The 16,227-nt window shown below is 51.9% G+C and overlaps 3 protein-coding genes across 3 annotated transcripts; 1 reads left to right on the forward strand and 2 right to left on the reverse strand.

The window, feature by feature from the left end:
* Positions 1–1,886: 1,886 nt before the first annotated feature.
* On the forward strand, positions 1,887–5,439 carry BESB_027580 (uncharacterized protein; the record flags this gene model as incomplete). The annotated part of the gene is made up of 3 exons (XM_029361432.1): positions 1,887–4,223; positions 4,462–4,695; positions 5,164–5,439. The coding sequence occupies 3 exons, from the start codon at positions 1,887–1,889 to the stop codon at positions 5,437–5,439; spliced, it is 2,847 nt and encodes a 948-aa protein (XP_029215332.1).
* An 833-nt stretch (positions 5,440–6,272) lies between these two features.
* Positions 6,273–7,746, reverse strand: BESB_027590 (uncharacterized protein; the record flags this gene model as incomplete). Its single annotated transcript, XM_029361433.1, has 2 exons — positions 6,273–6,830; positions 6,964–7,746. 2 exons carry the CDS (start codon positions 7,744–7,746, stop codon positions 6,273–6,275), a joined length of 1,341 nt encoding a protein of 446 aa, XP_029215333.1.
* Positions 7,747–12,136: 4,390 nt separating this feature from the next.
* On the reverse strand, positions 12,137–14,250 carry BESB_027600 (uncharacterized protein; the record flags this gene model as incomplete). Its single annotated transcript, XM_029361434.1, has 8 exons — positions 12,137–12,231; positions 12,370–12,432; positions 12,535–12,663; positions 12,971–13,096; positions 13,239–13,550; positions 13,710–13,847; positions 14,056–14,112; positions 14,187–14,250. The coding sequence occupies 8 exons, from the start codon at positions 14,248–14,250 to the stop codon at positions 12,137–12,139; spliced, it is 984 nt and encodes a 327-aa protein (XP_029215334.1).
* Positions 14,251–16,227: the final 1,977 nt, after the last annotated feature.

Below are 16,227 nucleotides of genomic sequence, written 5' to 3' on the forward strand. Positions count from 1 at the left end.
GCAGATGTTTTCAGCAGATGCCGCTGGCTGCAATTGCTCTCCTGTGACGACTCGTGGTACACATCGGCATGCACATCGGCCTAAGTTGAGTTTGAACATGATCCAGATTACGCAAGTATTGTGGATGGAAGCAACTGAGACAAAGCGACCGTCACGTAGCTTGTCCCATCGCGCTCGTGGTTTCTCTTTTCACGACTACGTAGCTCCTACTTTCCAGACGTTGAAGTGTGTACAGAATGCTTTCAGAGTTTGAAGGCATTTTAGTACTGGAACACGCAACACGTTGATCCACAACTCTAGAATCAAGCATCTATGTGTAGATCAAGAAGGATCAATCCACAAGAATTCGGAGGTCCGCGTATTTGTTCACAGTTATGCCTGCTGAGTCCAGCGTAGCTTTCCTAAGATCGTCTGGCATGCATGGGTGGTACTCGGCTCCGCACAACCGCATCGCGATGGGCTGCTTTATTGGGAGCAAAACCTTTCTGAAGCGTTAAAGCGATTCTTTGCACCGTAGTGGCATGGTCTTTGATAAGATACTGAAGCTGATACCGGTCTCAATTGATATTCCACTCTGAAGAACGCGCACGGAAGAGCTTCGGGGTTCAAACCAGGAATTCAGCTCGTCGTAGCGTAGCACAGAAATAAGGTCGTCTCCCCGTCGCAGGGTGCTAGCTCCGACGTCCCCGCGTAATCTTTTGCACGAGCGCTTCACCGCCCCAGCCAAGAAGCGCAGTCGCTCTAGAGGAGACGGAGTGACTGATCTAAATCTTGACCATTTTGAATTTCATGTATGAGAGAGCCATAAAGACACCCGCATTATGCCGGGACATGCCAAAAGCAGTGGGGGGGGGGGGGGGGGGGGGGGGGGAAAGTTCCTGGTTCATTCTTTATCTCCAAATAATGCGCAACAGGAAATCATCGCTTTCTCCTCGTTTGCCATGTGATCACCCAGTTTCGTTATGTCTCTAAATACCAGAATCGATAATTCACATGCTTCTCGGTGTGCTTGCCCTAGGCCGTACGGCAGGCTGACAACCATGCAGATAGGAATTGCTAGGCGTTGCAGCGTACGAAGGAGAGTATTTTATTGAATCTTTTCTGCGTAGCATATTTTATGAGTTTGGGAGCTGATTTAGTTCTTGAGCGTTCTTAGATGCCAGTCGTTTACTGAGACGTCTGCGCAGCGCGAAGAAGGGCCCCAAACGGCCGCACAGGCCAATACAGTAACTTTCCTTGGCAAGGTGACTTCTTCTCCTCGAATTTTTCCAGCTCGAACACGGGCGGCGGGGGACAACCGTTTCTCATTCGGGCTGAGCGGTAGTGTGCGTGCTTAGGGGTCGGCACTTTGTGTTCGGAGGGACGGTGGCTCGGCACAACAAAGTTTGACCGCCTACTGTGCGATGTATTGTCATCAGAGAGACTCGGATTTGCCTTCTACGAGGCCCTTCCCCTCAACCTTCGAAGGGACGTTAAGTAGTATTGTGCAAACTTTCGCGTATATGATTTGAGTAGACCTGTGTTCGGTACACTGGCTAAGCACACAATATGGAAACAGGAAGTAACCGCACTGACGAACGGATGCTCTAAAGAGAAGTGACACCCTAGCTCCTTCTGTGGGGTTGTGTGTGATTTTTCTTGAGATACTGTAGATTTCAGAGCGGCTGCAGTTGCATGCAGTTCCCTGCGTCAGCAACGGGGGCCGAAACTTGGAATCGAAAGGCAAGCCCTGCTGGTTAGGCAGAAGGATGTTCTGGCCAACGGTGAAACCAGTTGGCTTGGTGTATTCCATCCTTAAGTTCGGTAGACTGTAGCTGTTTCATGGTCTTTATCAAGGCGATATCTGATTTTTCGTACTCCTTTAATATGTTCTTGATTTTGCAGGCATGGCGAGCAGGCCGAGCTGCCAACTGTGTGGTTCGTTTGCAACAGAGCAAGGCAATGGTCGTCCCGGAGCTCCTGCGGGGCCTACAAACAAACGGCGGGATCAGGTTGAAGGCCTCTGCCGAAAGCCGGTGGAGCCCTGTGAGTGCCAGTCCAGCACATGTTCACAAACACGCAAAACGATGATGCGGCCGCAGCTTGAAGTAACCGGCCAGGTTTCTGGGCGTTTCTCTGTCTCTAATGCCTCTAACGTTCACTGCTCTTATAAGTTATTTGGCGGAAAGAAGTGTCAGAAGCCTGAAAACCATCAAGTCGTGTTTGAACCTGAGTTTCTGAATTTCGGTGCCTGTATCCCGCATCAGACCCAAACAAGGACGATTCGAGTTCTTAACAGATCATCTTTCTCTGTGCGCTTCATCGTACTAGCTCCGTCCGACCCTGCATTTCAAATAAACTTCAACAAAAAGGGTTTCCTCGCCCCGGGGATGACACAGGAGATTCAAATTTACTTTTCCCCACTCGAATGGAAGCTCTACAACACCACACTGAAGGTGCTGTACTCGCCCTCGGATACAGGCTGCAGCCAGAGAAAATTGAACGAACCGGTTTACACTGACGTCAGTTACCGTTGTAAAGAGGCCAGCCTCTCAGCATATCCAGAGCTTGCGAACCTGAAAATCCCTTCATTCTTAAACTTTGGTGTGGTACCATTAGGAAAAACAACTAGTAAGACGTTTGAGATTGTTAATCAACATCCCGTGTCGTTTCAGTTTGCGATAAGGAATACACGTGGTACTCCGGACTATAGCGTAGCCCCCACTGGCGGTGATGTGCCCGCGAAGGGGGCTGTCACTATCGAGGTGACGTACTCGCCAAAATCTGTCGCTACAAGTTTTTTGTCCTTCGAGCTTATTCTGGCTGATTACGGATCCCGGCCGAACCGCGTTGATGCTGTGGGAACATGCAATGGTGGATTGCCGCCCCCTCTGCAGGATGATATTCGGACTCGCAAGCGACGCTCCCGCTTGCGTCACGGTGGAGTCAGCAGAACAAGAAATATCTCGTTGCCGCAGTACCAATCACCACATAAACGTAGCAAGCTCCTTGCAAAACAACCTGATCCTGTAGTTTATAATGGAGTTGTGGTTCCGAGCAAGGATGGTCACGCGGTGTGCAACGGAGTATTCACTCAGCACGCTAGGAGGAAATCCGGGGAATTGCCCTCTTTATGCGATCAAGCACGGGACTGTCCTTCATCTGTGAGAAGTTGCTCTAGAAAGGGTGATATATGCCACTGCCACATCCCCGCTGGAGCAGACTGGGGCAGTTGTTTTTCAACCGATAGTGCTACCCTGAAAGCTCGGTTCGAAAAACGATGGAAAGATGCGTTGCACACTCTCCGCGGGAAACCCCAAAAAGTCATGGTGGCTCTCGGGGAACTGCCGCCTTCTCAGGCCAGAAATCAACGGATGATCGCTCGGCGCCGCTGTGATCTCCACAGCCTTTTGAGCCGAAGTTCGTTAGAGGACCAGATCAGAGAGGAATCTGAATTTGCATCGCGGCCACCAGTAGTCCCAGCGCGATGGCTGCCCAGACAAGCACTCGACCGAAACGTGGTTTTGGACGAGTCAGCAAATAATGTGTTTGCTTTGCAAATGGAAAGCAGAAACCGCCTCGTGTGCGCGGTTACCTCTATTATACAGCGAAACAGGTTACTCAGTCGTCTGGAGGCTCTGAAAGCGAAGCCTCAGGTTGATAGTTCCATGTCGGACGAAATTTCAATATCGACAAGTGCGGAGGGCGGCGCTGCCGTTTCACATTTCGGCGACGAGGGCGGAAAAAAACAAAACAACAATGCATTCGAGACAGTGGCACTGGATTCCTCACTTCCCCTCGTAATGCCCCGATATACAACAGCACAACGGGTCTTGCAGGTTGCTGTAAGGATGCATGACGTACCCCCTTGTTGTCTAGTTAAAGAAGGAGTAAATGCATCAGAATTGTTCAAATGTGTGGAAGAATACAACACTTTAGCACCGATACCACAGATCGACTACGAGATCATGGGCCTGCAGGAATTCGCAACCCCCAATGCTGCTTGGCACCTTGAGCCGAGTAATGGAGCACTTTGCTCCACATTGCTTGGATCGGGAAACCAGCCGTTTCTGGGAGAAACAGAATACTGCAAAGATGGAAAAAAAACCAGCGTGCCAGTCCTAGAACTCGACCCTCCTATAATCAACGACATCCTCTTTGTCACCCCTGCAGCATCAGAATTCAGGCCGCTTATCCCCTTGCCTCGATATATCGAAACAGACCTAGGTCACTGTTTCCAGAAAGTACGCAAGACTCAGTCAGATTCAAAAGATAGTGGAAACCGCTTCGAAGCCTTCACTTGCGTCAAAGCGGTCGGTGTTATGTATATGACCTACACGGCAGTGCACGCCCTCCCCCACATTAAATAGAGTATTCACAAGTGTAGGCCCACATTCTGTCCTTTTCTCTTGGAGCCAGAAGACATATTTTCTGGGCAGCTGCGGCGTGGGCTGATCTGTGCGTTTTTGCTGCTGCCTTCAGGGCCTGGCACCTGACGGTCGTCTCAAAGAATCATCGCTCATTCTTCCCTTCGTGAGAAAAATCTCGTTGAGTAACGTGTTCCGTCCGGCATCCCTTCAGCGAAATAGAGATTTGATCCTAGGTGAGGCTAGGGGCAGGCACAACTGCTTCGGCCTCCGCCCCCTCTGTGCATCACTGCCGTATGTGGGCACTTTCCCCGAAACAGTTCCCCAATACGGCTTCGCTGCTGATCAGGTGAGCATCCCCTCGTCATCGGAATATAGATGTTAAAACGCTCATAAGCAACCTGAAGGTCAAACCACGCATATTGAGGTCCTTCTGCTGCAGATCCGGCAAATGCACGGTGCTGCAAAACAGAACTTCTCACGTACGAGTTTACATTCAACAAAGACACTGTGGAGAGCGTTGTGTTCCATGTTTCTAACAATACTGGTGTTAAAAACGCTTCATGCTACACGATACCTAAAATACCACGTCAGGGGGGACTGAAGTTGACTACAGTAAGGGACAAAGGAGAATAGAGCACATTACAGGTACCGAGTATGGTTCTGCTATGCAAACGTTGACAAACGGAGGACGTGTGTGTGTCAAACAGATGGTTATTACTCCCCTTACCTTGATTCCTCAGGCCCCATTATGGACGTTCCTATGTAAAGCCTGAATTTCTTCTGTATGGAACGCTTGACTCTTCTCAATTCGCAGATGAGTGACGCCGACTCAGACGACCGGGAAGATTCATTCGACGTTCCCGTACCAGATATTGACACATACATGCAGGACTATACAGCTCTCCGTTCGTCCTCTACCCCGACACGCGGGGCAGATGAACGAAGGTCCCAACATGGGAGAGGAGCGCAGTTCGCGCAAGCGACTGCGGAGTTGGCCAATTCGTGGGTGTCGCACAGGACTGAGACAGTACGACGTCTCAAACAAATAAACACAAACCTACCTGCGGAGCTAAAGATATCCCTTGGCTAACTGAAGCGTCGAGCCCGCTTGTTACACTACCATCTGATAAATCACGCTAATCGAAACCGTGGCAAGCAACGGCGAAAGAGCAGCGGCCCACAACGCTGCGTACTTGGCTCACACGCCTGCATTTCCCACTCCTCAAGAGTACATAGATAAATACTCCGCGCACCCGCCCACGGCAAGAGGAAGTAGGCCTTTTGTGAGGTTCGTGACTCTGAGTCAGTTGTCACTGCCTTGCTGCACCGTCTGATGTTCTCGTCATGTTACGCGACGGCGCTTATCTGAAGATACCCGCTGCGGCCATCTGCGCCGCTGTGAAACAAGAGTTGCCCTATGTGGCACCAATAAAGACAATGACGTTCAATATCATCTACGCCAGCGCATTCCCAGCTTGCGCCGAAATAGAGTGTTGCACGTTTTGAATGTATCAGCAGAACAACGAAGATTCTTCCGCGTGGGCAGCTACATCATAGCTCTACTGCGCTCAGTCGGTATTCTGTGCTAAATTTACGGCGGACGGCTGGAAGCGAATGCTTCAGAGTATTGACAGAAACGTGGCTCTTATCCGCTGCAGGACGAGTACCTCTATATTGGTGTCCACGAATATCTGCAGCAGTTGCTCTGCCTTCTGGGGCTCTAGCCCGGCCATCACGGTATCGTTTGCGAGAGAGGGGCGGGACACGCGCCCCGGGAACGCTCACCCACGCTACAGAGAAAGGGAGAAGATGACGAAAACCTGCAGCGCTCCCCCGTACATATTTGGGAAGGTTTGAAGGGAATGAGTTGAAAATATGAGACCCGGCGAGTCTCATCAGTACACAAGAGAGTCTCAGTCCCTGTTAAACAAAATGCCACGATGAGAATTTTTCAGCTGGCCGGAATGTGCCTCCCACATATGCGACAGACTTGAATTGCCCGCCATAAAGCAAAACTTCCCTGTAGCAGTTGTCTTTAACCTTGTCCCTAACTACATAGAAGTAACTCGATCGTAGGATCGAGCATGATCCTGCGAACCTGTCCCAGTACAAGAAACCCGAGCTCTTAGACGAGCTAGCACTGCCACAGCGCGGTTCTGCTTCATTATACTGTGTATTCACGTAAAAGAGAGGATTAAACGGTGCTGCAACAACCAGCATCCCCAATGGCCTATTAGTTAGAGGGAACCACTCCGTGGACGGCACCCTAACCGTTTCGGCAGATCCATCGGTCACGGGCATGTTCAAAACGACCACCTCTGGGCTGCTGTCAAAGTCTTTTGACTTATCTTCCGGATGGCGTTCTTCAACTCTCCACCAGCTGACGTTGATACGGAAAGATGATAGTTGGTCCGCTAGTGCAGCTCCCGACGCCGGTGTTAAAACAATTCGCCCCTGTTTGCCGACGTGCTCGGTCTCAAGCTGGGAAGACAAGCGCAGAAGGGAAACACCAAATGGTTTGGTCGTTAAAAAGAGCCGAGCCTGGTCGTTGCACGACAGTGTCAGCATGCAATATGGAACTGGTAGATGGAGGGAAACCTAAGCTGTCGCTTACCTGAAGTTTAGCCTGTGAGCCAACTAGCCAACGCTGCAGGTCAGCCGGCTTGTATGCAAGTCCTTTTTCGACTTCGTCGACCAAGTTGACTTGCTGCAGCACTCTCTGCACTCTAACAGAGTCGTCCTCGCTCATAGCCACGTCAAGCGAGTCACTCCAGAAGGCAGCATCGTGGAAACGATATGACCCGACCAGTGTGCTCCCGACGATGGCATAGTCTACATGGTGAGCTGCCAATGTCTTCGACACGATCTCCATGAGTGCCATGTTTACTTCGTACATCTGATAATCCATTTTCCTCGTCATCGATGTCGAAGGCTCCTTCCACGCTTCCTGGAGCGACTCTGACCGTTCGAACCCTCGCCAGCTGGAAAAGTCGTCGTTGATGTACAACGAGGGTAGGGTGCCTGCCGAGCATCGATACAGGTCCTGTTTCGTTGTTGTGTATTCTACGGGAAGGCGCAGATTTTGAATATATATCAGGAGAGGAAACGTGACCTGATTCCAGAAGATCAACGATAGACCAACCACGGCGGTGAGGCCAATAAGAGCCAATTGCTGCCACCGCTGCTTCATATGAATGCGCCTCAGGCGTAGTAGGCGCAGAGCGTGATACCCACGAGCTTGTTTATCCTGGCCCGAAAGCAGCATCCTGTACGTCCTATTCGTCGGCGCATCGGGATGTCTGTTATGATTTGAGCATGCCATGAGCGGCACCTCGCCGACCGTTAACGGCCGGGAAAAGCCCGGAGGCACCGAACCGCTCTGTTGCTTGGGCTGCATCAGGTCAACGAATATACGGAAGTCCAGACCCACTCCGTCGTTGCGCGCTCAACTTGGAGGCGCAAGATACACACTCTACGGAACGCAAACGTGCTGTAGGGTTCTGTCAAGAATGCGACACGCGAACTCAGAGTTTCTGGGAGGTGTAAGGTCCAGGCGAGCGGCTCACACGGGAGAAGTCACGGATGCGAACCTATAGTGATGATACATGGCATACAGGGCTGATGAATGAGTCGTGCTAAAAAGGAAGAATCATTGTGGGGGCGCCGCCATAAACACACGAGAAGGGAAGGAAGAAACAATGAAAGCCAGCGGCCGGTTGCGCACAGGCGGCGGAGCCTCGGCTACTAGGATGATGGGCCGCTGTTTCTAGCTGGCATATCCCTCAGAGCGACGCCGCCTTTCTGCGCTCAAAGAATCAATAATCAGCCACTTTGATGAGACAAAAAAATGCTTCATCTAAATTATATCAGGTGCCCAGCGGCAGGTCATCTGCGACACGGCACTTCCAGCTCAAAACAGGTAACCGCTCGGAAGGGCTCGCATCGATTCGCTGAGAGGTGGAGGAAGTCGCATGCAATATCGAGGTACCCAAACGCGGATCCCGATGGCCTGAGCTCACCGCCATACAGCGTACGTCGCCATGCTCGTCGCTGTGCCACCGGAACGTGCCAAGACACTTCTGCCGCACCAGTCACGGGGGGATACGCTAAATCTCACGCAGCGGGGGCAATGGCCTACACACGGCAAAGGGACTAAAACACCAGTCACGGAGGGATATGCTAAATGTCGCGCAGCGGGGGCAATGGCCTACACACGGCAGAGGGACTAAAAATTGCTGCCAGCCGGATGTGCGGCTTCACGTGTTGCAGTTTATGCCAGGTTAGATTTTGTGGCCAACAACCCGGGGCGTCGTCTCGACCACAGGCTGAGACAACAATTAGTTGATGCCGCCTGGCTTGTGTCTAATTTAAAACTCGCGGGTTATTCCACTGCGGCGCTAATGGCTCCGTCCCGGTATTTACGACATTGGTTTTCCGCTAGGCCACGCGGAAGATACAGCTTATTTTGTGTGTCGACGTGAAACAAAGTTAAGGTGGAGGTCAGCAGGTGGAAGGAGCCATTTTCCTGGGATACGGGTTGTCTGTGGCAGGAGGAACCTCGTGCAACTTTTGATTTGCTAGAATCAGAGCTCACGAGCGTGGGTAAGCTGCCAGTAGATGGCCATTGGTTGACCGTGGTGGTGCGACCAAAGCCGGGTTGCAAAGCGTCACCACAGTTTGTTGTTGCCAGAAAAGCATCTTGCATTTGGGATACTCTCTATTTAACAACACTAAAGGATGCGTCGTTTTCCTTCAGTTCTTTCGTAGGCGGGATCGATCGCTGCGAGAGCTCAGGAGCTTGCAGAGCTGTCCACAAGCACAAACGGCAGAGAACCATGTTGTGAACGCATCCTCTGAACGGAGGTGCATTGTCTCCTGAATAGCACGCATCGTCATGTGCGCGGCATGTACCATTGCCTAGTTGAATTACCACCGTCTAGGGCGGTAACTCGAGTCTGCGGTACCATTGTTGCCATCTGTGGCATTTATCTTATCAAAGCGGCCTGCTCCTTGTCCGGCCGTGTTGGCTGCTCAAGAAAATTCCTCGTCGGGCTGGGTGACGAGCTGATGCATGCAACGCGAAACGAGTTGCGCTGATGGACGTCGAAGTGAGGAAAAATTGTTCCACGGGGCATCTGAACCAATGATATGACGCCATGCCATACAGATCAGTCGCTTGATTTCCCGTGCATCGCCCCCCCCCATCACGACGCCGCAAACAGATTGCACCATCGCTGCTGATCACATGTGCAGGGATTTTGCCGCAGAACGAACAATGCCCTCCTGGTTCCAGCTGATTTATGCAGTACAGACATGCAAAAGCAAGGCAAAATTGCTTCTCACCTCAGATACAGGGCCCCCGAAACGGGCCTTCTTGGTTGGGACCGATGGAAGTTTTCTCGCAGGTCGTGCGGTAACGTCTGTGGAGGGCCAGTCCACGTCACCTGAAGTGGAAGCCATTGCAAAGTAGTCGCGGAGGTGCAAGGCTTGTTTCATTACATGTTTTGGCCCAGCTGGAACAGTGAAACTTGAACGGGCGACCTCCGAGCATTTGTGCATTACTTTACTGACAGTGCCTTCTGTTCAGCGGAGAATCTTCCGAAGTCCATGGCAGGACTGCAGTCGCCGTTGTAATTCTGTAGAGCCGATATGTGTTTCGGCGAGACGCAGAAGCCAATGTCAGCGCGTACATCAGGAGCGATGCAAAGCCGTCCTCCAACATTCGCCCAGCTTAGTGGGCAGGTAGCAGTAAAGTTTCTTGGTGGCGCTACAGAAAACTACTCCGTGTTCTGCGTTCGGGATCGCTGTGGACATGGAACCCACCCGGTTTGCACGGCCAGGCTGCCTCACATCTCCAGGCAAATTCTTCTTTTTGCAACGGCGAACTGTCTTTCAGACTTGAAGTACGGCATCTGATACGCGCCTATTCAATATACTGTGAGATGGGCGAACGACGGAGTTGGCGCTCACGGGCCGGTGTACGCCACGGGAGGTGCGCATAATCCTTTAGCACGGACATACTACCTAATGCCCCAGCACTTCACTAGAGAAGCGTACGCGTACCTTGCTCCGACCTGGCCCAATCAACTGGACATTCCGACGAGTAGTCCCTTCTGAATTCTGCAAGTGGCGCTAGCGCTTCTGACCAACGGTCATCCAGCCTAACCTGCACTGCCCGATGTACCTGAAGACAATGCGCCTTCTGATAAACTGAATATTGGGTCGCCTTCCATCGCATCTACCAGTATTTTTTCAAACGCTCCTCCGCGATCCGCAACAATTCTGGAAATTGAACCGTCGGAATGCAACTGCGACACAAAGTGGTGAAGGAAAAGTTTACCGCTATCGAGGTCATGATATGCGTTCGCCTGGGTCATTTGAGCTGCCGCCTTCTTCTCAGCCTGCGCAAAACAGGATATTTCACCTACACCGTTCTGCCGTGCCCAACTTCGTACCGTATCGATTGCCTCATTAATGAAATTGTCCAGCTGAGGCGGAAAACCAGTAGCAGTCTCCTAGTCTCAATGATTATAAACCACCACGTGAGTAGCTGTCGCTGGCGAAAGACACATCACACCTGCAATTCCGCAGGCGGGGGGGCTTTGTTTCCCGTGAACTGCTGCAGGAGGCTCATTAGTAACTGAAATCCTCATGAAAATTGCTTTTGGAACACGGCGCTACGTCGCAGTCACCATAAGAAGGCTGGCCTGTATACTGGTGGGGAGAAGTTGCAAGAGTAGCTCTCGTCAGGTTACCTTGTAACAGGGCTAGCTCGCGCTTGTGATTGCGCGAACCGCGCAGAAGAAGAGATACTTGCTATCGAGGCGGACGCGATCGAAGAGTGACCCTCATCAGGCCTCTCTGGTATGAATAGACCCATCGCTCTGCCGGAGATGGCGTAAAACACGACGCTGACGAGGAGTATTGTCTTCATTGTCGTCATCCGGGCAGCACGACGCCACGTGTGAGGCTGGTATTTATAGAGCCTTCCACACGGTACGACGTTCTGTTGCCTAGGCGCAGGAGGGTGCGGTGTCAGTACAGAGACAGTCCTCTATTGGCCACGGCTGACCGCGTATCGCTACGGCTCTTGCGTATTACAGAGTGAGCAGTGCTTGTCGTAAACACTTCACCTTCAGGCCAGCAAGCGGTGAGCGGGCGTGCCAAAATCGGGCAACGCCCATCGCTGGAGCACCTCTTCCCCGGCATCTGGCCGCGATTATGGTCACGCACTCCCAATCCATACGATGCATCGGCCGGCTCTGGTCTCGTAACCGCTTACTGCAACAGGTCACGCGTGCGAGTCTTCTGCATGGGATATCCAGACGATGGATATTCCAGTGCACCTCTTCATCTGGTGAGCTATGGAGAACAAGGCCATAAATTTCAATGCTTGCGAAATGGACTGTATCCAGAGCAGTGAACTGTGGCTTTACCGCCAGTTGCTGGTTGAAGGACACGTTGCTCCGCACCCATTATTCAGAGGCTCGAACAGACAACTAAATTGGCTGTTTCCTCTTGAATACGGCAGCAGTCAGCAGAGTTTGAAAAGCGATGAAGGAACCAGTTCCGTACGCGGATACCAGTTACAATGAAGGCATCACTGGCCGACAGCCTCTTGACCAGGCATACAATACTCAATTGGTTCCGACGGAACCGAAGAACGAAACGCTCAATCGAGGAATGCGGACGCGACAAACCCGTCGTACCCCGTGGACCTGCACCCCTGATCCTTTTGCGCCGTGAAACATCTTCCCTCGTGTGTGCCTCTTACAGGCTCCTCCGCATCAGTACTGGCACAGTGGATGTTCTGGTTGCAACTGGCACCAATCGTCGGCGCCAGCATCCATGCGCGCCCTGCCAGTTTCGTCAGCAGGCGCACCTGTGAAGGATAGGAAGTGCAGAAGAATGGTAGTTTGTGGACTACTAATCCAAGCCGAATGGACTTGGGCTAACCCTATGCCGGCAGGCTGTCAACAGCCGCAGGTAGCGGTATAACAAAGGCAAACCGGTCCATTACCTAGCGAATGAGTCGAAGTGCGAATGCCATCGGGATCGTAAATCCTCTTTATCGGAGCTTGCCCTGTAGAAACGGGACACGCGAATTCCTAACCACAGGAATCGTAAGTGATCAATACGATACGAAGCTGTAGGCATGAGACCGCGTGACGACGTGGTCGCTTACGGGAGAGTGCATAGACCTCATCGTCCGAACAAAATCGCAGCTGTGCTATGCTTCTGAGCTCTTTCCATACGGAATCTTCAGTTTTTTGTGTCTTTGAGGCTAGCAAGTACTCCGCGAGGTTCTGTATATCTGAACGAAATTACAGTTGACACAGTACTGTGTTAGTGGCCATGGGGTTTTTGACACCTCGTAAGGGCCGTCAGCGTTAGCCCATACCTCGCTCTGTCAAGGATGGACAGTCTCCGGTTTTTGGTCCGTTATCTGTTGGAGAGTCTGCTTCAAAGGCCTGATGCACAAGTGGGTCGTCTGCATAAACATTGGACAACGACATCGGTAGGGCAGATGCACGATGGCAAAATGCCTCGCCCACCTACAGCAAGCATGGGGCTCTTCCCCGGATCCCTAGCTTTTACACCAACGAAAAGATCAACCTCACCGACGATCGAAGCAAGCGCCGCCACGCTGCAGTTCCTATAATCGGCGTCAGATTGGAGGAATTCAATTGCGGCTTGACGCGTCCGAATGTTGCCTTCGCGTAGGCGGTTCGCGAGCACCAGTAAATCTGAACATTCGGTAAAGTGTAGCGCCCAGCACGACGAAGCACTGACGAGCCTACAGAAATTTCAGATGGGTTGCGGATAATGTGACTTTCTTACAATGGATCAGCTACTAAGTTAAAAAACAAGAGGATCTCCGGCACTCACCACCTATGCTTTGTTCGGGGCATGAAGATGGGCTGCCTGTCGCGGGCGTGCCAGCTTCTTGGTTAACAGAGGCAGCTTGGCTACCCAGTGCGTCGCTCACATACGGTTGTGTCACAACGGCAGCCTCAGCTCCGGGAGACACAGCAAGGACACTGGCAGAGGACTGGGAGGCCAACACTGGACCGGCTCCCGCTATAGCGACCTGTGGATATCCGCCAATAGCTGTTGTGAAACTGGATGCAGTGGCAAGCCCCGCCGCATACACTCTTTGGTCAGCCACCACTCCAAGCACCGGCCGCGGGTACATGACGCCTGTACAGAACAACACAATCTGATTCCCTCACTGAATGGAGGACAGTGGCAACCTGAGATCTGGTGCACCACAAATGCAAGAAGTAGCAGATACCTCTAGAATAATTTCAACCAGTGGTTACCTCCCCAACCGATACAGCGCGGTGATCTGGCTCCTACCGGTGTTGGTCGGCAACAGTGTCACACCGGGTGGTCTGGTGTACACTCCTGGAACTTTGCCAGCATAGCCAGGCTGTGGGAGAGGCACACCGTAACTGCCTTGGAACCCCCATCTTCCATAGCCAACGCCATACGGTCCTGCGGAAAGAAAGGAGAGATAAAGCAATTAGCCGCCGTGGACAAGGATCGGTGACTGAGGGATAACGACATAAAAATATGATATGGTGGGGACCGAACAGTGTCGATCTTTACCCCTTCCTGATACCAGTGACTCAGCAATTGAAATTGATGACGACGGCGCCAACGTGATCGCGGCGCGTCAGCACGCTATACCAAGCTCACGTACCATCAAGACGCCGGAGTCTCATAGGTTCATTGCGCGCGGTGGATTCAGGTGGCCCACCTGCACGAAACGGAACAGCGCAGCAACCTACTACAGAGAGAATACCTTTCATAGTACACACGGCAATGCCTCACCTTCAACGGAAGTGGAATACCATACGGCTAGCGCCGCCAGCCAGAGAGGCGAAACAGCGAGCATAATGCCAGCACAGAGGAGAACGGACGACCTTTGGCCGCGTAGTAGTAGATTAGAAGTTCAAGATGTGGCGCCTAGCAAAGGGACAACATGTACAAACAGGCGGACCAGACTTCCTGTCCTGCCCAACATAGTTAAAATTTGCGGCTGAGGCTGAGTTCGCAGTTGGTGCATCGTGGCCTCCACGTCTGCCACGGCGTTCGTGCCTAGACACCGCTCGCCGTAGCCTTCGTGCAAGTCGCGAGCCACCTGCTAATGGAGCACGTCTTTCTTGTTCTAAACATGTTTGGGCGAAACATCAATGCGTTGCAACCTTCTCTGCAAACGGTTACAAAAGAAATGTTGTCGCTGAATCCTCCGTCCCAGGAGGACGTTCCCATCCAACAGGCGAGCAGTAACTCCCGTAAGGTGTGAGAACCTGAAGAACGGGTTAAGACTGAAACTGCCTACAGTTCCAATGAACGGCGTTGCGCGGTCACTGCTGTGATGCCGCTGGTAACTAGTTGGAGTACAGAAGGGCCAAAAAACAAACATATTTCGGAGGTTTGTATTCAGCAAATTTTACTCCCACATTCACATGTTTCGGCTCATATCTCGCCCGCCAACGTCACCCAGGCGACCGGTGATGTCCAAATTGCTCTGCCGCTGGCGAGTGATGCAAGAAAACACACGTGTGGGTTCTGGATGAGCGTTTGTAATATTGATGGTGGACTTGAACGATGTGCATCCCTTTCTGCTCAGGCAAATCTCTGCTCAGGCAAATCCCTGCGCCTGACACGATTACCACCCGCACTCTGAAGCCAGTGCAAAACCAGGGGGTTTGCTCTGTATTGCCCCCGAATCCAATTGATTTAACCTTGTTCAGCATGTCGTTCAACTTCTACCGTAAAACGGCCAGCGACCGGAAAGACGAGGACCCGGCATGCATTCGTTGCTACGGAGGCGTGCCTGCGAGCTCGATGTTATGGCCCTCGTACAGCCGCGTCACAGGCTCGACAGAGTATCTTCTGCAGTATCCCGCCGTGCTATACAGATGCGTTACTTTATCACGCCGAACCTTACGATATGTTCACACCGTAACCGTAACACCGTGAACGAACCTTTCCCACGACGCGATGGATGGCACTATCGCTCACAGCCTGCGAATCTATGAGTGGTACCAGCAGGCGTTCTCATGGCCCCACGTAGCAAGGCGGGCTAGCGGCGTTCATAACCTAAGTGGATAGAAAGCCATATCGCCAGACGGATGAAGTGTGATCGATGCCGCTGTACCTTAGAATGCTTTGAGCAAGCGGAAAAAGAAAACCATTTTCGAACAGCAGGGGTAGATGCGCTCGATGTCCGAGGAACCGTTGCGGGTATCGCTCCCTACGACGGCGAGTTCTGTTAGTTCGAGGGCGCCAGGTGGACAACGACAGGCAACAGTCGATCAAAACTCCCTCCGCCCGCCTCGAGAAAAGGGCTGAGCTTGCTGCCGTTAACATAAGCAAGACACAAGATGTATGCATTACATCTTATCACCAAGCTCTACCCATTTTCTTGAATCCTCTGATGCTCCAGTCGGCGGATCAGCAGACCGTACCAAACAGTAAGGATGAATCTGCTCAAGTTTGCTTGTCATATTCAACCCCTCTATGACGCTACGAGGAGACACTGTCTTCACCTTGCTACTCGATTGTACTATATCTCCAAAAAGCTAATCTCAAAGTGAGACGCACCCGCACCGCTGGTGCTCTGTCACTTCCCTCCGGAAGGATTCCATTAGTCGTCACAAATTCCTGCTGTGTTTACTCGGAGCGCATACGGTAACAATGCGACTTCATATCGCGCAGCTTCCCGTGCAGTAAAGGGCTCAGGTGCCCGCTCTCCTTCTTGCCGTTGGGTACCAAGCACAGTGTGAACGTCAAAGCGTTAGATGTAGTTGTCAAGAAGACTAGAAACACGTTTTCGTAGCTCCAGCATGCAACACATTATGGCGAA

This window comes from Besnoitia besnoiti (assembly GCF_002563875.1).
Source record: "Besnoitia besnoiti strain Bb-Ger1 chromosome Unknown contig00015, whole genome shotgun sequence".
Classification (NCBI taxonomy): Eukaryota; Apicomplexa; class Conoidasida; order Eucoccidiorida; family Sarcocystidae; genus Besnoitia; species Besnoitia besnoiti.